This window comes from Pituophis catenifer, unplaced genomic scaffold (genome assembly GCF_029215685.1).
Source record: "Pituophis catenifer annectens isolate HBS135680 unplaced genomic scaffold, rPitCat1.0.hap2 SCAF_2, whole genome shotgun sequence".
In the NCBI taxonomy this organism is placed as follows: Eukaryota; Metazoa; Chordata; class Lepidosauria; order Squamata; family Colubridae; genus Pituophis; species Pituophis catenifer.
In genome coordinates, this window is record NW_027256882.1 from 54,692,351 (window position 1) to 54,712,841 (window position 20,491).

Genomic DNA, 20,491 nt, shown 5'->3' on the forward strand with positions numbered 1-20,491 from the left:
TTCTGTAACAGCTTTGTTCCCTATGCCATCCATGTGGTAAATTCGAAAGTTTCATTTTTCTCGCTATGTACATGTATACATCCAAACTAGACTGTGTTGTTTCTCTGTGTCATATAATATATGTGGGTATGTGCATATTTATTTATTTATTTATTTATTTATTTATTTATTTATTTATTTATTCATTCATTCATTCATTCATTCATTCATTCATTCATTCAAGTTTATGTAGTGTATATTGAAGCTGGTGACCCTTTGAGAGCTGTATGCAAAGAAATTTCATTTTAATGTATATCAATTAATGTACATTCAAAGTGACAATCAAATTATTTTTGTCCAGGGGTGGCAAACTCGATTTCATGAGGGCAGCATCAGGGTTATGTTTGACCTTGTGGGGCATGGCCAGCTTGATGTCACTCGTGTCAGTGTGGCCTGTGGCGGACTGAACACTCTGTCAGGGAAAACGGGCTCCTAAGCTCCGTTTTCAGCCGCGATGGTCTCCTGCAGCCCTCTGCCAGCGAAAACGGAGCTCAGGGGTGCCGCATGCAGCCCTCTTGGGCCCCATTATCAACCATGATGGCCTCCCGCAGCCCTCTGCCAGGCTCCATTTTCGCTGGCAGAAGCACTGCAGGCCAGTCCTTCTCTGTTTCAGGGCAGCCCTGCAGGCCAGATCTAATCATTCCATGGATCAGATCTGGCCCGCGGGCCTTGAATTTGACACACCTGTTCTAGTCTATTCTCTATTCTATTCTAATTACCACCATTTAAATTAGGCTTTGAAAATGTATTCCAGGCTGATTTTTAAGCAATACACCACATACACTTTCTCCTACTGTTGGTGAAGTTTTATCAAATTTGACAATTAAAATTATTTTTAATTGTAACTGAAGCCTCTTCTATAAGGCTTCAAAAGGTTAAGCTCTGCTTTGAATTCAGCCTTGTGCAACGTCTTTGATCTATAAATTAAGGGTTGGGAAAAGTAGAGACAGTATTCCCTCTGTCCAACTTTCATAGATCTAGCTAATTGGAAGATTCACGTCAAATGTGTTTACCATGAATTTCAAGCTATATCAGCAAAGACATAGTTATTAGTGACTGCAGCTACATAACAGATAGAATTTGAGACCAATTAGCAAGATCCACAGAACAGTCTAGCATGAGCAAGTTGCCAGGAGGAATTATCAGCTTTCAAAAAATGCTGTAACGGAGACTTACAACAGGGTAGCACTAGGTCCCTTCATTAAACATGATCATCTTGCAGGAAACTAAGGAAACTTGCTACTTTGTACAATGCCTGCCCTCTGGAATAGTCTCCCTTCTGAGATTCTTAGCCTTAGAAGACCAACCTTCTTAGCCTTTTGAAAGGCCATTAAGACCTGGCTAATTTCCCCGAGGGACGTGGTGGCTCAGTGACTAAGATGCTGAGCTTGTCGATCGAAAGGTCGGCAGTTTAGCGGTTTGAATCCCTAGTGCCGCATAATGGGGTGAGCTCCTGTTACTTGTCCCAGCTTCTGCCAACCAAGCAGTTCGAAAGCACGTAAAAAATGCAAGTGGAAAAATAGGGACCACCTTTGGTGGGAAGGTAACAGTCTTTCGCGCGCCTTTGGCATTTAGTCATGCTGGCCACATGACCACAGAGATGACTTCGTGCAGCGCTGGCTCTTCAGCTTTGAAACAGAGATGAGCACCGGCCCCTAGAGTCGGGAACGACTAGCACATATGTGCGAGGGGAACCTTTACCTTTATTTTCCCCTGGGATTAAGCAACAGAATAAAACAATAACAGAGTTGGAAGGGACGTTGGAGATCTTCTAGTCCCACCCGCTGCTCGGACAAGAAACCAATTTTCAGATAAACGATTGCCCAATCTCTTCTTAAAAGCCTCTAGTGATGGAGCACCCACAACTTTGGAAGGCAAGCTACTGATTAATTGTTCTAACTGTCAGGAAATTTCTCCTTAGTTCTAGGTTGGTTGTCTTCTTAATTAGTTTCTTGATTAGTCTGGATATTAGAGGATCTCATAATATGTAAATTGACATTGTAAAACGTAAAATGTAAATGTAAAAATACATTGAAAAAGTTCATAATCAAACAAAAATATAATAAAAATAATCCAATACAAAAGGAAATTGAGCCACCATGTAGTAAATAGGACAAATAGTAACATGGTGGCTCAGTTTCCTTTTGTATTGGATTATTTCTATTATATTTTTGCTTGGTTATGAGCTTTTAAAATATATTTTTTAATAAACTGTCTAGATTTATGTATTTAAGATGGGCAGCCATACACATTTTCTAAATAAATAAATAAAAAACTTATTGCTCCCATATTGTCTCTATGGAAGTGCTTTGAAAATAAAAATTGTAGGTAATTGCAGTTTGGTGTTGTGTTTACAAGCATATTTACCTATTCCTCCCAAAAAAGAGTGTGTGCTAAAAGTGGTAAAAGTGATAAGTGGTGGGGAGCATCCTCACCAGTTTTGTCTTTTGACAAGGGATTTTTTCTAGCAAGCCAAACTCGTAAGAGCAGCTACTTGGTAAATAAGCAAATTCCCCCCACTCTCGGGAGAGACGTTTGCTGAGCATAGCTTGAGCATGCTCTCAATGTTCCAAAAGTAAACACCAGCTGAAAAGAGTTGGGGAAAACTATCTTACAACATTAGAATAGAATAGAATAGAATAGAATAGAATAGAATAGAATAGAATAGAATAGAATAGAATAGAATAGAATAGAATAGAATAGAATAGAATAGAATAGAATAGAATAGAATAGAATAGAATAGAATAGAATCTCCTGCTTGAGTAGGGGGCTGAACTAGAAGACCTCCAAGATCCCTTCTATTCTATTCTATGCTATAATTGCACTCAACAATGAACTAAAGGGCCACCATCAGTGAGTTGTTGGACAGTATTACTTGGTCTGTTGTGTGGATGTTTGGGTGGTTAGGGGTGGAAAATTGTGGTGGGTGGGAGTGTGTTTGGGGATTATGTGTGTTGGACCTGGTCTTCGGGTGTTAAGTGAATTTCGTTGTATGTGTATACTGTGTATACACATACAATGACAATAAAGTTTATTCTATTCTATTCTATTCTAATCTATAGCAATTTAGATAAGTGACTGTCTAAACTCTTCTTAAAAACATCCAGTGATGGAGTGCCCACGATTTCTGCAGGCAAGCTGTTCCACTGGTTAAGTGTCCTCACTGTTCGGAAGTTTCTCCTTAATTCCAGGTTGCTTCTCTCTTTGATTAGTTTCCAACCATTGTTTCTTGTCCTGCCCTCAGGTGCTTTGGAGAATAATTTGACCCCCTCTTCTTTGTGGCAGTCCATCAAGTACTGAAATACTGCTATCATGTTCCCCTAATTCTTCTTTTCTCTAGACTAGCCAAACCCAAATCCTGCAGCCATTCTTCATATGTTTGGTCTCCAGGCCTTTGATCATTTTAGTTACTCTTCTCTGAACTTTTTAGCATAGTGGTTAGAATGCGGTATTGCAGGCTGACTCTGCCCACAGCCAGGAATTCGATCCTGACTGGCTCAAGTTTGACTCAGCCTTCCATCCTTCTGAGATAGGTGAAATGAGGAGCCAGATTGTTGGGGAAAATATGCCGATTCTATAAACCACTTTGAGTGTGCTGAAAAGCACTATGAAGCAGTATATAAGTCTAAGGGCTATTGCTATAGCCCAGTCATGATTACTGGAACAGAAAAGGAGCATCCAAGATGTCCATTCTGCCAAGATGTTGTGAAGAAATAAAACAACATACTTACAAGACTTACCAAGATTGCAAAGGACTCTTTTGTTGACCTTCAGCAAGGAAAGCTTCAGTATTCATATTGCAGTGGCCACCTATTTGACCTTTCTTGAAGAAATCTTCATTAAATCTAACCAGGGAAAGAAAGAAGATTAAAACAGGATTTTAAAAAATTAAAACCAAAAAAAAAAGGCTCATTTTTGAAATTTAGGATTTAGAAAATGCTTTATCTTAGGCTGAGCCATGAAAGCTTTGTTTTTTTAAATGTGCTAGAATTATAAAACAGACCATAAGGAAAGAAATCTGGTTCATTTCTAATGGTTTTTCCTCCACTAGAAGCAATCAAGTAATATATGAAAACATTTTTCTTTTTTTATAACACACAAGAATTCTAAGGGATTGTTAGCTGGTTCGGGTACTATATTTCCATGTACAATCCAACACATAAGGAGTCATGAGCGATTCCTTTCTCTCCAAATGTATCACTGAAAATGTGGCCTCCACAGGCTTTGGTTTATTATGATACCTCAAGAAGAATTACTGTATTTTTTGGACTATAAGACACACCTAAATTTAGAGGATTTATTGCGTTATTGCTTAATGCATTGTAAGCCGCCCTGAGTCTCTGGAGAAAGGCGGCATATAAATCTAATTTAAAAAAAATAAATAAATAAATAAAAAAAATAAAAAAAAGAGGAGGAAAACAAACAAAAAAAGTTTTTGGCCTCCGTGCACCTCATTTCTGGACCCTTTTTTTGGGCCCTTTTCCAGCCCATTTTCAGGACTTTGTTCGGCCTGTTTTTGAGGTATTTTAGGCCTGTTTCTGAGGCTTTTTTCAGGCCTTTTTGGCAGTTTTTGAAGTTTTTTTGGCCCATTTTTGAGGCTTTATTCAGCTCATTTTTGAGGCTTTCTTGGCCTGTTTTCAAGGCTTTTTTGGCCCGTTTTCGAGGCTTTTTTCAGCCTGTTTTCAAGGCTTTTTTCAGCCCTTTTTTTTAAAAAAACAGATCTAAAAAATCCTCAAAAACAGGCTGAAAAAAGGCCTGAAAACGGGGTGTGCGGAGGCCAAAAAAAAAAAAAAAACCCGATGGATGGGTGGGGGGCTTTGGCAATATTCGGTCTATAAGACACAGAGACATTTTCATCCCCTTTTGGGAGACAAAAAAGTGTGTCTTATAGTCTGAAAAATAAGGTATACATGTTCTGAAGTTTCACAGGTTCAAAGAAATTCCAATAGATGATAAAGAGGAATTACTTTGTTGCAAATGGAAAGCTTAATAGTGGAATGAAAATCTCTCCTTGGTTGCCGTGACTGTAAACCTCCAGCTTATGATTTATTCCTATACTTCCAACCTGAAAGTCTCTCTCTTAAAGCTGACAATAGTTCCCTACAGCAGAAGCCTTCCCAAATTAGCAAGTTAGAAAGTTTGTTTGAAGAAAGCAGAGTTATAAGAACCACTACATGAAAAAAAAAAAGTATTTGTTTATTTATTTGGCCCCTTTCAAAATTTGCAATGCTCAAAGTGTGTTTTGAACAGTGAAGTATTAGTACCGTTTTATAAAGCTTTAATAAGGATACACCTGGAATACTGCAACCAGGTTTGGTCACCACATTAAAAAGATGTTGAGATTTGGGAAAAATACAAAGAAGAGCAACTAAGATGATTAAAGGCCTGGAGACTTAAGACATATGAAGAACAATTGCAGGATTTGAGTTTGGCTAATCTAGAGAAAAGAAGGACTAGGGGGACATGACAGGAGTACTCCAGTACTTGAGAGGCTACCACAAAGAGGAGGGGGTCAATTTATTTTTCAAAACACCAGAGGGCAGGACAAGAAACAATGGATGGAAACTAATCAAGGAGAGAAGCAACCTGGAATTAAGGAGAAACTTCCAATAGTAAAGACAATTAACCAGTGGAACAGATTGCCATCAGAAATTATGGGTGCTTCATCCCTGGAGGTTTTTAAGAAGAGACTGGACAATCACTTGTCTGAAATGATATAGGATCTCCTACTTGAGCAGAGGGCTGGACTAGAAGACCTCTAAGGTCCCTTCTAGCTCTATTCTGATTTTGACAATTCTATTTTGCTTATTAGAAACTGATATACGATAGACCATGGTTACAATTTAAAGGGAGAGCGTGACCTTTAGTTCTTTAGCAAATTTGTCTCTCACAAAAAGGGATTCTGGGCAGCTTACGCAGTTTGACATGAAGAGGTTGAATCGCTGAAAACTTCCAAGAATCTTAGGTCTGAACTTCTTGAAAATATTACCAGTCAGTGTTGACATTAGTGAAGTAGATAGCCCATAAATCTAATCTGATCTAAGGCAATTTCTTATAAGAAGCAGTGGTTGAGGGTGGCTGATAAGATACTGGACTGATAAAGGTGACTAAGCACAAGAGCCTTGGTACTACAGTGGTTTAAAGCACCCTGTTATTAACACAGCTGCCTGCAATTTACTGCTGGTTCGAATCTCTCCAAGGCTCAAGGTTGACTCAGCCTTCCATCCTTTCTAAGGTAGGTTAAATGAGGACCCAGTTTGTGGGGGCAATAAGCTGACTTTGTATAAATATACAAAAGGATGAAGGCTATTGCTGAGCACATTGTAAGCCGCCCTGAGTCTCCGGAGAAGGGCGGCATATAAATCAAATTAAAAAAAAAAAAAAAAAAAAAAAAATCTGTTCCCTCATGGAAATGCAGTAGATTATTTCTGATCTTTTAAGCTTCTTAAAGTAATTCATTCTTCAAGCTTTTCTCTACAGCTATGAAAATCAGTCACACCCTCTGTTAAAAACGCTGTAGATTTCTGTATCCCAATATTGATCTATTAATAAGTGGAAATAAAAGAAGAAAAACAGCAAAATTTTGCTGCAGGACCAAGTGCCTTAAACTCAGAATGCAATTCCTTAAACAGGATTATCGAATAATTATGAAATACGAAGATGGCACAAACCTATCATGGTTTCTTTTCGGATGCCTTAAATCAATATATAAATTTGTTGCTTTGCAATACTGAAGGTAACGGGAACATTCAAGTGAAGCATCTCCCTGAAAGGAAATGACATAGAGATCTGTAGGTTACTATGATGCAGGCTGGCTGGCAAGTGAAAATGAATTATTTGAACTAAATCAAAAATCTGCAGCTCTATGGGTTTGAATATTAAAAAGGTCACTCATTGGGGCTGAGGTGGTAGTGACTGCAAATGTTCCCTGCTCCCATATTCAACAAGACATTTTTGTCTTTGAATCCAAAGTGTTGCACAGCCTTTGCACAGTTCCATCTTGGACACAAATCACAACTTTTATCATTCAACAAACTGGTTGTAACCTAAAAAAATGCTTCAGGGTTTAAGATCTGGATGCAGGAAGCCCTCAATTTACCAACACAATTGTGACCAGAATTCCCATCGTAAGTCATTGCAGCTGTAAATCAAGTCGGACCTGATTCTATGAAAATGTTTATGGCGTTCATTAAGCAAATCACTGTGGTGGTGAATCCATCTTCCCCAAGGGATATATTTTGCCAAAGTTGACAAAAAGGTTCGCAAATAATAATCATGGGACTGCAGGATACCGCAACCAGTGATAAATGTAAGCCAGTTTCCAAAGACCCAAATTGTGATCACAGAACCATGGAGGGCAGGGGTGGGTTCTAAATTGTTTTACTACCAGTTTTGTGGGCGTAGCTTATTTTGTGGGTGTGGCTTGATGGTCATGTGACAATTATTTAGGATTTAGCAGAGGTACTGGTCTACCAGGCTTTTAACTGCTTGCAGAGCTGTACCGATCTACCCATTTATTTTTTGCAGGCACTGGTCTACCCATTTATTTTTGCAGGCACCGGTCTACTCATTTGTTTTCTTTTAACACTGATCAGCTGTAGGGCAGCCCTTTGAAGCCGAGTTTAAACAGGCAAGAGTTTAAACAGGTTTTTTCCCTCTAGCCATCAGCTGGGACTCAGGAGGCAGCAATAGATTGGGGGTGGGGCCAAATAAAAGGTAAGAATAACGTGGAGGGTGGGGGGACGCCGGGGGGCAGAACCGGTTCGGTGACGTCATATCGTCACCGCTACCGGCTCGGGAGAACCGGGCCGAACCGGGATGAACCCACCACTGGTGGAGGGGATGTGACAGTTTAAGTGACAGAGTTGGTCATAAGTCACTTTTTCCAAGACTGCCATAATCCTGAACCATCTTTACACAAATGGCTGTAAATGGAAAACTATCTAACACTGTGATGGCAAACCTATGGCACGGGTGCCAGAGGTGGCACGTAGCACCCTCTCTGTGGGCATGTGAGCCGTCGCACCAGTTCAGCTCCGCCACGCATGCGTGTGCGCCTCCCGCCGGCCAGCTGGTCATCAGGTCTCTGCTGCGCATGTGCAGGGGGCAGGGTGTGTGTGGGGGGTGCGCATATGTGCAGGGGCAGGGCGCATATGCTGGAGGCACGCATGCATGGGGGTGGGGCACATGTGGGGGTGTGCGCATGCGTGGGGGTGGGGTGCATGTGCTGGAGGCACGTATGCGTGGGTGTGGGGGTATGCGTGGAGGCGTGCGGGGCAGGGTGCATGTGGGGGGCCGCATGCACATGTGCATGCGAGAGCTGCGCACATATTGCATTTTGGGAGTTCAGAGGTATGCACACGCTTTCGCACACATGTGCACTTTGGGCATTCGGTCCGGAAAAGGTTAGCCATCACTGATCTAACAGCACGACTATTCCTTCCTGATTCATTCCAATCTGGATCAGTATTTCTCAACCTGGGCAACTTGAAAATGTGTGGACTTTAGAGTGGTGGGTGGGGAATTCTGGGAGTTGAAGTCCACACATCTCTAGATTGCCAAGGTTGAGAAACACTGCTCTAGATTAAAGGATTTCATAATCCCTTGATTAGACATTGTCCCCATTTGGGCTATGGATACATGACTTCTCAGTAGCTGAGATAAGCATCCCCCCAGATATTTGAAACACACATACACACGGTTTTTAGAAAGTTAGTGAAGATTTGGTTATTCCACCAAGACTCAAGAGGCAAGGTCCTTATACTATCCCACTAGAGGATGAATTCGTTTTATTATACGTTGAGTATTAACTCCCAGATTTCATATAGCTTTTTTTTTTAACCAATGCTTTTAGTTTTAAAATCTGATTAGCTCTTTTTAATCCCAAATTAGAAATCTGGGGAATTTTATACCACTCAGTTGATTAGAGTGGCCTACACTCTTTGTAAATAAAAATAAATATGCCTACCGCATTCTTAGGCTTGCAATGAGTCTTCACATCTTTCATCTTTTCTTTAACGTAACCAAAATCAGCTTGCTTCCAGAAAATATCCTGGGCTTCCTCAATGGTATTAGCCCTGACATACGAAACAAACAAAAGGAATCTCTTTGAGAAAAGTGAACTACAGCAGAACATCAGGCTACAGACTGCTATGTTCTACTGCATAATCTTATAAACCAGGGGTGTCAAACTCAAGGCCCGGAGCCCGGATCCGGCCAGCGGGGTGCTCAGATCTGGTCCACAGGGCTGCCCTGAAAACAGTGGATCAACCCATGGTGTTTCTGCCAGTGAAAACGGAGCTCAGGAGAACTCAATTTTCCCTGGCAGAGGTTGCAGGAGGCCATGGCAGCTGAAAACAGAGCTTGGGAGCCCATTTTCCCTGGACGAGCGCTCGGACCACTACAGGCCCCTCCGACATGAGTGACGTTGAGCTGACCATGCCCAACCTTGGCCACGCCCCCCTCCCCCCAAGGTCAAACACAACCCTGATGCGGCCCTCAATGAAATCGAGTTTGACACCCCAGTTATAAACGATGCCCTAAATTAGTGAAGCAATGAAAAGGACATTGTTTTCAACTGTTCTCCCCCTATGCAGAAAAAAATAACACTCATGGATACCTTGATTAAAACAAAAAAGTAAACAAACCTTTAAAAAAAGGATAACCTCATGGTGGCTACCTGCACACAAACATGCATGTTTTTTGGCAATGTGTAGTTTCTGTATGTTTTTTTTTTCTTTTGTGGTGTTTCTCGACTTACAACCTCAGGATTCTAGATTGGTATTACAAAAGTCTAAGTTTGCTCAGCTGCCAAATCGAGTCAACGACAGCCAGCTATTTGACTGATTATGTGCCATCAAGTTGTTTTTGACTCCTTGCAACCACATAGATAGATCTTCTCCATGACAATCTATCCCTAATTTGGCCTTTCTAGTCTTATAATGTGACTTATCACCAGATACAGATTAACAGAGTTGGAAGGGACCTTGTAGGTCATGTAGTCCAACACCAATACCCTACACCATTTCTGACAGATGGCAGTCCAGTCTCTTCTTGAAAGCCTCCAGTGATGAAGCTTCCACAACTTTCGAAGGCAAGCTGTTCCATTGGTTGATTGCTCTCACTGTCAGAAAATTTCTCCTTATTTCTAGATTGAATCTCTCCTTGTTCAGTTTCCATCCATTATTCCTTGTCTGGCCTTCAGGTGCTTTAGAAAATAGCTTGACCCCCTCCTCTCTATGGCAGCCCCTCAAATATTGGAACACTGCTATCATGTTTCTCCAGTGTAACTCAGTCCGTCCACCCTGCTGCTGGTCATCCTCCTCTCTTTTCTTCCATATTTCCCAGTATTAGAGTCTTTTCTGGCCAACTTTTTTACTAGAGATTAAATAGTATTGATTTCAGATTGCTAAATTATTCTATTCTATAAATTAGACCCTTAATATCTCTAATACTGTATATATTTGTGCAACAAATCAGAAGGTTTAAAAGCTACTCCAAACAATAACTATCCTTCTCACATTTTGGAATGCATATACGCATCACTGAATATTTAAAAATAAAATAAACATGAGAATGTTTAGTATTGGAGTTGACCTAAGGGAAGCAGTAAGTGGGCAATTTAAATAGAATAGTTTTTGTTGAAAAGTATGAAGATTTTTTTGGCTACGGATCATGGGAATGTATCTAACATTATCCAAGAGCAAAAATATTCGCCTTTGCTGTTCTCCTTCCCTTTCTGGAACAGATCCAGGGGAAATACAAGAGGTTAAAAATAGAGAAAGGTGGCAGATATAGTTTCTTCCAACTCTCATCTAGAAGTGGACTACAATTCTCATAAAGCCAGCAACATATTGGGGTATGTTAAGGAATATTGTTATAAGGAAACGATCCAAGAACAAACAATCCCATTTCCATCTGAAACATTTCTTTTTGTTCTGAACTGCGATGAATCTCCTCAATTCCATGATGTCCCAGTGAGGAGAGGGGGGATTCAGTTGTTTCTTGAAGTAAATCATCTGAATCCATTTGAGGTGGTCCGAATGCAAGATTTTCTCCTTCAGGATTGAAAGACCCTGGAATGCCTCACACTTCTTCAGAGGTGAAGAATTTACTTCTAGAAACTACCGAATACATAATCTATAGAGCTGTGGTCCCAGATTGGTGTATTGTGTGTATGTGTATGCCTAGTTCCATGCCTATAAATTGGCCTGACTTTCAGTCTTTACTTGTTGCAACACTGCAGGGCACTTATAAAGCTCTTAACCTTCTACTGGGGGACAATAAACTATCTTCCTCAGCAACTTAATTTTCTAAAGATTTCCAGCAAAGTAAGATCCTTCTCTAACTTAACAAGTGGAAGATACTAGCTTGCATGCATGTTCGTGGGCATATGGCTGCCCCGATCACAACCTGAATTCTGCCACTGATTTACATGGCCTGGTCCCACTTCCTGGATTTGTTTGGACTGGCCTCACTTCCCTCCATGGGAACTTTTAAAAACAATTGGTTCATGTGAATTAGGAAATGATCTATTCATAAAATGAAGCTTCCTCTGTCTTTTTATGTCCAAGAGTTTTTCTCATTTCTGCTGAAGGATGAAGGTGAAGAACAAAAATGATGCAATAAACAAACCAAGGAAGGGACTGAGACAGTGGTGGGTTGCTACCGGTTCGCCCCGGTTCACCCCGGCTCCGCCTGCCCACTCAGACGTCATCAAATATGCTCCACGCATGCGCAAAAGCTTCTGTGCATGCGCAGAAGTGGCACGCAAGCAAACCGGTAGCAAAGGTAAGTGAAACCCACCCCTGGACTGACATAAAATGGCCCAGTTCTACCCTCCTTGCCATTATTCTATCTGTCCTTTTTATCAACACCATTTTAATGCTTTCTAGTCTTCCCTGGCCATACTCATTTCTTCATTACTCACTTCCTTCCAGTAAACTGATAAGTTTTCCTTCCCAGCTACAGGTAGTTCTCGACTTATAACCGTTCAAAGTTACAGCAGCACAGAAAAAAGTGACTTATGACCATTTTTCCACACTTATGATTGTCGCAGCATCCCCATGGTTACAAAATTTGGATGCTTGGCAACCGGCCTGTATTCATGATGGTTGCAGTGTCCTGGGATCACGTGGTCGCCTTTTGCAATCTTCTGAGAAGCAAAGCCAATGGGGAAGCCCACTTAACAACTGTGTTACTAGCAATAGCAATAGCAATAGCACTTAAGACTTATATACCGCTTCATAGTGCTTTTACAGCCCTCTCTAAGCAGTTTACAGAGTCAGCATATTGCCCCCAACAATCTGGGTTTTCATTTTACTGATCTCGGAAGGATGGAAGGCTGAGTCAACCTTGAGCCTGGTGAGATTTAAACTGCCAAATTGCAGGCAGCCAGCAGTCAGCAGAAGTAGCCTGCAGTACTGCACTCTAACCACTGTGCCATCGCGGCTTAACAACTGCAGTGATTTGATTAACCCCTGTGTCAAGTAAGGTCATAAAATGGGGCAAAACTCTCTGAATAACTGTCTTGCTGAGAAGCTGAAATTTTGGGTTCACCTGTGGTCGTAAGTTGAGGACCACCTGTAATTCGGGTTTTCTGGCCTGAATATGTTCAATACACTGGTGGGAAGGAGAGAGTGTTTTCCTGCAGTTTTCCCCCAACTACTTTTGTTCGTCCATGAACATTCTGCATTTTTCTGTATAAAAGTTTTGCAAATACACAGGAATAGTCATTCAACAATCCCTTTCAAATCCAACTAATTTATGTTGCTAAACATCTGCAGTATTCTTAAAGACAGAGATCTCCATATTACAAAACTTAGCCAAAGTGGAATTTCCTAATCCAAATGTTTATTTTTTTTCAATAATCAAGAATCTCATTTTTTTTTAAAAAAGACAAATTTCTAAAGTATCCATATCAACATAGGGCAGGGGTCAGCAACCTGCGGCTCTGGAGCCGCATGTGGCTCTTTCACCCCTCTGCTGCGGCTCCCTGTCACTCAAAATATGCGTCACAATCTCCAATGTGCAACATCCACCAGCACGTGATTCATTGAGCTTTTCAATCCAAATTTTTTTACTACCGGTTCTGTGGGCGTGGCTTGGTGGGTGTGGCAGGGGATGGATATTGCAAAATCTCCATTCCCACCCCACTCTGGGACCAGCCAGAGGTGGTATTTGCCAGTTCTCTGAACTACTCAAAATTTCCGCTACCGGTTCTCCAGAACCTGTCAGAACCTGCTGGATTTCACCCCTGTTTTCAACCCCCGGTAAGCCAACCATGGATAAATCCAAGAAAAGAAAAGTTTCAGAAGAAAATAGAACGTTTAATTCAACTACATATGCTAGTTTTGTGGCCGCTCAAGAAATAGGCATGGGAAGGGTTTTGTGGCTCCCGGTGTTTTCTTTTCTGTGGGAAACGGGTCCAAATGGCTCTTTGTGTGTTAACATTGCAAACCCCTGACACAAGCACCCAATAGTAGCCATTTTGTAATACTCATGATACTGTATGTGTTCAGGTGTTCAGTAGGTACATAATATATAAACACTGAATTTCATATGAAATTTTACTTCACCCATTTTTCTTCACACTTACCATCCAATTTCAGCATAATCACATGTTGGATATCCAAACCTGTTTTCTGGCTTGCAGAATTTCTCATAACCCCAACAAGCTTTCAACTTCTTCAAATGTTTCTGTCAATACAGAATTACCATTAAAATGATGCAATCAAAGTTAACTTACTCAAACATCAATTAAGATGGTCAATTTCTGCTTTTGAAAAATGTGATTAAACATTTTTAAAAATCTCGGGGGGGGGGTGTTGCAAAACAAAAATAAAAAAATCAGAACTGCATATATTTTATATTCATTGCTTGCAAAAAAACTACGAACGTATCATATTCTAAATTCATACCCACCAGACTACAAAAGAAAGAAGCATCACTCTAATACAGTCTTTCAAACTGTCTTATAAATCCATTCTAGCTGGACATTCTGGATGTTGCAATCTGAAGGTCAGGGAAGTGAGTTCTAACACATAAGTAAATAAATACATATAACAGAGTAAACATATTACTCAGTGCCACCAGCCATGCATTATACCGCTGTTATGTTATATCAACACATAAGATCGCCACTTAACTTAAAAAATAAAATTCTGGCAGGTTCGGAAAAACAATAAAACAAAACATAGATAAAAGCAAAAATTTGGTGCCTCCAAGCTCTTCCTCCAATGTGTTATTTCCCAAGTTCCAACTTCACTTCATAGAGAAAAAACCAGCTTTTTACATGTTTCTGGAAGGCCAAGAGAGTGGGGCATTGGCAAATCCTAAGGGGAAAGGTATTATAGCTCACTGAGCATTTGCCATTGTGAACAATATTCATGTATTCCTATTGTTTTCCTATTCGACTATCATCAGGGAATAAGGATCCACTGTCTAACTCAAGGCCCGGAGTGTCAAACTCAAGGCCCGGAGGCTGGAGGCCAGGGGGGTGGTTATATTTGGCTCGCGGGGCCACCCTGGAAACAGTGAAGGACTGGCCCACAGTGCCTCTGTCAGCAAAAATGGAGCTTGGGAGGGCCGCACACAGATCCCGAGTTCCGTGTCAACCCTGGAAGCCATCTTTTACTTTGGGGCTTCAGGGCTGCCAAATTTAGTGCTGTGGCAAACTGGGAGGGGGGGATTGTATGGAGCTGGAAGATATCTAGTCATAACATTCTTTCCTCTGAAAGTCAAGGACAGCCTGCCCTGCACCTGGAGTGGTGTGACTGGGAGGCATCTCCAGTTGGGACGGTATATTGATTTGTTGTTGTTGTTGATTTTTTGTTGTTGTTGTTGTTGTTGTTGTTGTTGTTGTTGTTGTTGTTATTATTATTATTATTATTATTATTATTATTATTATTATTATTATTATTATTATTATTTCTATGCCGCCCACTCTCCAAGGACTCTGGGCGGCTTACACCAAAGACAGTATACTAAATAGCATATTGCCCCCAACAATCTGGGTCCTCATTTTACCCACCTCGGAAGGATGGAAGGCTGAGTCAACCTTGAGCCGGTGAGATTTGATCCGCTGATCTGATGAACTAGCAGTCAGCTGAAGTAGCTGTAGTACTGCACCCTAACCACTGAGCCACCTCGGCTCTTTTTATTCTGTTTTTGCTGGCAGGGGCCGTCGCAGCCGAAAATGGAGCTCAGGAGCCCGCTTTCTCTGGCAGAGCGCTCGGGCCACCATAGGCGCCCCCGACATAAGTGATGTCGAGCTGGTCACACCTACCCTGGCCAAGCCCACTCTGGCCCTCCGAGGTCAAACACAACCCTGATGCAGCCCTCAATGAAATCGAGTTTGGCATCCATGGTCTAGTATCTTCAGTGGCTATGATTCTACCACCGAAGCTAAAAACTGATTAGAATTCATCTAATGTTTGCATCACTGTTAACCGATACAATTCTAAGACTGAAACAAGTCTCCATTAGGTTAGGAAAAGGAATACTTACTTTATATGGGCAAAAAGGATCTTGCCTGCAAACAGTGGCAATGCCTGGATTATTGTATAAAAAATATGGGATGTGTTCTTCTGGCAACATGATGTTTTCATAAGGATACCTTGGCTCTTGAAAAACGCTGCTGCCATTGTGAAGATATTCATCTGGTCCCGTGGCCGCTATTTTTGGAAATAGAGCTCCCAACGTAAGCAGTATTAACATGGCAGTGGGAAAAACCTAAAGAAAACACACCAAAGATTTATGGGCTGTAGAACAGCAATTCACCAGCCCTTAAACGTTTATTTTTAAACTCAAGCAGTTATATTCCCTGACACCAAAAAATTCTTGCCACTGGCATACTGTTAATATTATAGATACTAAACCAATGAGTAAGAGAAATCTGTCATCCCCAAGAGATTCTTGGGAATCAGACAGGAGAAACTATGTAGGTTTCCCAAGAGATCTATTTTCTCTGCTTCTAAAAAAGAATGGAAAGCCAAATAAACATAGTGCAGAAACATCTGATAAGACAGTGTATTCAATTTTATAAAATGTCTATCTTGTTTCTCTGAAAATAGGGTTGTACATGTGCGTTAAAAAAAACGTTTACATTTAGCCTTATAGTTAAGGAAGGGTTAAGGTCAAGGTTAAGTCAAACTCTATTGCAAGAAGTTTCTTTAAGACATGAGGAGGGATCAGATCTGATACAAACTCCACACAAAACAGTATCTGGAATTGTTTTCATGAATACACATGGGTATGTTTGCATCTTTTAAGTGGTGTTACTAACTTTGTATTTTTTTAAAAAAAAAAAAGATCTTGTTTATTTGAATTTATATGTCACCCAACTCCGATAGACTGGTATTAGTAATATAGAGAAAAAAACTTGTGTAATAAAATTGGCTCCTGCATTTTTGTTTTTGCTCACCGCTAGTGTGAAAATCTGATGTACAAAAGGTGTTTGCCTACAGCAGACATAATTAATTAATATAATATCTAGGCTGTGATTACAGTATGACTACATAAACTTTCAGAGGTAACTGTCAATAACCTTAATACTAACCCACTGGATGAGAAAAAAAGTACATGACAGCCAAAATAAGCAGATGGATTTGAGGAGTGCACTAAACTAAAACCAGCTGGATTAAAAAAGGAACAAAAGCAATAAAAATCATTTAATTGATTTATGCACTAATGTATAAAGTATGCAGCACACAGGTAGTCCTCAACTTATGACCACCATTGAGCCCAAGATTTTCATTGCTAAGCAAGGCAGTTGTTAAGTGAGTTTGTACCATTTTATGCCATAGTTGTTAAGTAAATCATTCCAGTTGTTTAGTGAAATATGTGGTCATTAAGTAAATCTGGCTTCCCCTATTGACATTGTCGGAAGCCAGCTGGGAAGGTTGCAAATGGTGATCACATGACCCCAGGACAGTGCAACTATGATAAATACCCGCTAGTTGCCAGGCGCCAGAATTTTGATCATGTGACCATGGGGATGCTACAATGAATGTGAGTGTGAAAATGGATCATAAGTCATTTTTTTCAGTACCATTTAACTTCGAATGGTTACTAAACAAATGGTTGTAACTCAAGGACTACCTGTATTTATGCACTTAGTACTGGATGTTTATTAACCTTTCAAAGTTCCAATGGAACACCCCCCCCCAAGAATACTTACAACCTGGATTTGAAGGTCCCTTGACCAGGCCCCCCCCAACCATATTTTAGGCACTCAGCAACCAGCCTGTATTTATGTCCGTTTGCAAAGTCCCACATTCACATGACTGGTGTTTGGTTTTTTTTTGCCAGAAACCAGTGTTTACTTCCAGTTTCTGCAAAAAAACTGCAGCAATGGAATTGCTTAACAACCATGGTGTTTGTTTAATCACCTGTGATCTACTTAGCAACTATCTCAAAGAAGGTCATATAATCAGTCCCGCACAACTTACAACTATAATTCTGGATGCAATTACAGCGGTAAATCAAAGACTATCTGTACTTCTAAATATTCAAAATACTTCATATGTGTTAAGCAATATTAATATAGTAAATTTTCATTTATATAAATTTTAGTTACAAAAACTAATATGGTTTTGCTCCTGAACAAGATCTCATCTAGTATTTTAAATATTTACAAAATACATACATTGAAATATTTGTAACAAAATATTTTATTTGATTGCATAAATAAACAATTAACAGTCTGCCCTTATAAACAAGTCTTATCTTAGTCTATTAAACTCAGGATTTACTGTAATTATACAATTATAATTATTAAATAAATACTATAGTCCAATATACTGTATAGAGGTCACATCATACTATATAATGAAGTGATTTATTTGGCTTGGGCTTGACATGTTGTGTAAACTCAACTAACAAAAACTTAAATAGATTTAGCCTAACTTAATTTGCCTTGTAAATCCTAGAAATTTAACAACTGATTTCTATTCCATAGTATAATATAAAATATGCAGGACTATTTTTCACTTTTTTTAAAGCGTGAAATTTAACCAGCCTGCAGGTATTCAAATGTTGACACCATATTTCAAATTGACCATTTTAACTTCTAATTCTATCTTTTGGTTTTTCTCTTCTTAGAGATGGGTTTGCAGGGAGAAAAATGGAATGGGAAAGGAAGCCAAGCCAACCATCAGCATTCCTGTTTTCTTCATTTAGACAAAGAAACAGCCATCTATCCATCCCCATTATCTCTATGCCCTTTGAGGTTAAGAAGTGTTATGCAAAATGTGGAAAGGAGTTAGAAATAGTAAGTAAAAATTATTCAAGATGTGAAATACGAAAAAAAGAAAGCAGACTTGAATCTAATGAGCACTACCATACCTTTCTATCCCTTTTAGGTCCATACACTGCTTCTCACACTGCCTAGAAAGAGGCCGGATATTTTTCTCCAGTGTCGGATCCAAAACTGGGGAGCCAAAATTGTCGTTTATTTTAATCAGTCATTCAGTGAATTAGAGGGATTCGTCCCCAAATCCTGCGTCATAAACCAAAAAAGCTGAGTTCACAAATTGTACAAAACCAAGCCAACCATATTCTGAACCTTGCCGCAGACTGCTTTTCTCTCATTGCAACATTTATTTCATCTCCGAGATGGTATTTATTCGGTAAACAGAACCTGTCTCCTTTCTTCCTCAATGTTCCTCATGTCTACAGCTATCTCCAAGTTTACATGGACATGATGACTAAGACGCTGAGCTTGTTGATTGAAAGGTTGGCAGTTCAGCAGTTCGAATCCCTAGTGCCGCCTAATGGGGTGAGCTCCCATTACTTGTCCCAGCTTCTGCCAACCTAGCAGTTCGAAAGCACGTAAAAAATGCAAGTAGAAAAATAGGGATCTCCTTTGGTGGGAAGGTAACAGCGTTCCGTGCGCCTTTGACATTTAGTCATGCCGGCCACATGATCACGGAGACGTCTTTGGACAGCGCTGGCTCTTCGGCTTTGAAACGGAGATGAACACCACCCCGCCCGTCTTGATCAACTACCACATATGTGCGAAGGGAACCTTTACCCGAAACCATCTTATATTGTTCTATTCATCTGAAAAGTATCTCACTTTATCCCCCCCCCCACGTGTCAAATTCTAAAATGTAAATTCAGATTATGGCACAGGGAACAATGCACAAAAACTACAGGAGTAAGTCAGCCATAAACCATTCAAAAGTTAGCACTGCAGAATTGGAGAGAGGAAGGGGAAAGGTTTCCGTAAACTAGAGCCAAGTTTCCAAAGACAACAGAGGAAGGGGACAATGGAAGCCTGAGTATACAAAAGCCCACATCTTTAGTTATCCTTCCTAGGACTGATCCTGATGGGTGAAAAGGGAAGTCTGTAATCCAAAATATTTGGACCACCAGCTTGGGAAAATTATAATGAAAACAGTGGTAATAAGCGTTTTACAGGGCAGGTGAGCTTTCTGAGGATATTTAAAAGAGAGCAAGAAAAGATACCAGAAAAATTGTTCAGGAAGGCATTTTCTGGTAAAAGAAATCTCATCCCCTGAAATCAGCAATGCTCTTTACGGAGACAATTGACCTGGGAGGGAGATCTCTTATTTGGACCTTGCAAATACTCTGGCTTGAGATGAATGGGATTTCCTGCCAGCCGCATTTTACTAAAGGAGAAGAGCCCAATAAGCGATTTCTTATTCTCTTCCACGAGGCTGGCATGGAGCGAAAGCCCCATTCCCCGCTGCAAATGCCCGACGGGACGAGCGAGACCCCCAGAAGAAGAGCCCCCGCAGCTGAAAGGCGGGAAGGTCCCAAGCGCCCGTCCCGGGAGAGTCACACTTACACCGGGACGCGCCAAAACTCTCCAACCCCGATCGCGATGGGAAAAGCGCGCAAGGCGAGCGAAGGGGACCAGAAACACCTCGCCTAGTTCTCAGCGGCCACCTCTACGGAGCTTCTCCGGCCGCGGCCCGGACCTTCCTTCCTTCCTTCCCTCCCCCGCGAGGAAAGAAGGCAGGCAGGCCGGCAGACAGGCTGGGAGCCCCGATGGCAGCTGCGGAAGGAGGAGCCAGCGCGGGAGGGCTCGGCCCTCCGGAAGCCAAGCCGCGCTGCTAGGGAAGCGCAATTGGGGAAGCCGGGAGAGGCTTCTCCGCCGGCCTTGCGTCCCCGGGGATTGCGAGGGCAAGAGACCCGCGCCGGATAGTCCGAGGCTGTTTTAGCCGGGAGGATCGGCATCCAAGCAGGCTGTGGGTGTCTCACGGGGGCCTCTCCTTGGCAACGGCCACAGCTCTCTGGGATGTGAACAGAGGCTCTTTCCCACGTTCACGTCATCTCGGAAGATGCCCAAACCCTTGAGAGTCTTAAAACAGCATGTCTCCAACTTTAATAAACTCTGGAAGACCAAACGACATTTTAAAAAAAGTAAAATCAGGGACACTGAAGGTTACTTCTTTCTAAAAGGGGAGGAATGAATACTGAAATG

The 20,491-nt window shown here is 41.1% G+C and overlaps 1 protein-coding gene across 1 annotated transcript in view; it reads right to left on the bottom strand.

The window, feature by feature from the left end:
- Nucleotides 1–19,984, bottom strand: part of EOGT (EGF domain specific O-linked N-acetylglucosamine transferase) — a 34,318-nt gene extending 14,334 nt beyond the window's left edge. Inside the window, exons 1-7 of the mRNA XM_070933547.1 lie at nt 19,853–19,984; nt 18,385–18,538; nt 15,547–15,771; nt 13,637–13,737; nt 9,008–9,116; nt 6,711–6,805; nt 3,780–3,884 (exon numbers count right to left, since the gene is read on the bottom strand). Coding sequence (XP_070789648.1) covers nt 3,780–3,884; nt 6,711–6,805; nt 9,008–9,116; nt 13,637–13,737; nt 15,547–15,756 — 620 coding nt within the window. The 5' untranslated portion in view covers nt 15,757–15,771; nt 18,385–18,538; nt 19,853–19,984. The remainder of the gene's footprint in view (nt 1–3,779; nt 3,885–6,710; nt 6,806–9,007; nt 9,117–13,636; nt 13,738–15,546; nt 15,772–18,384; nt 18,539–19,852) is intronic.
- Between the last annotated feature and the right edge of the window lie 507 nt (nt 19,985–20,491).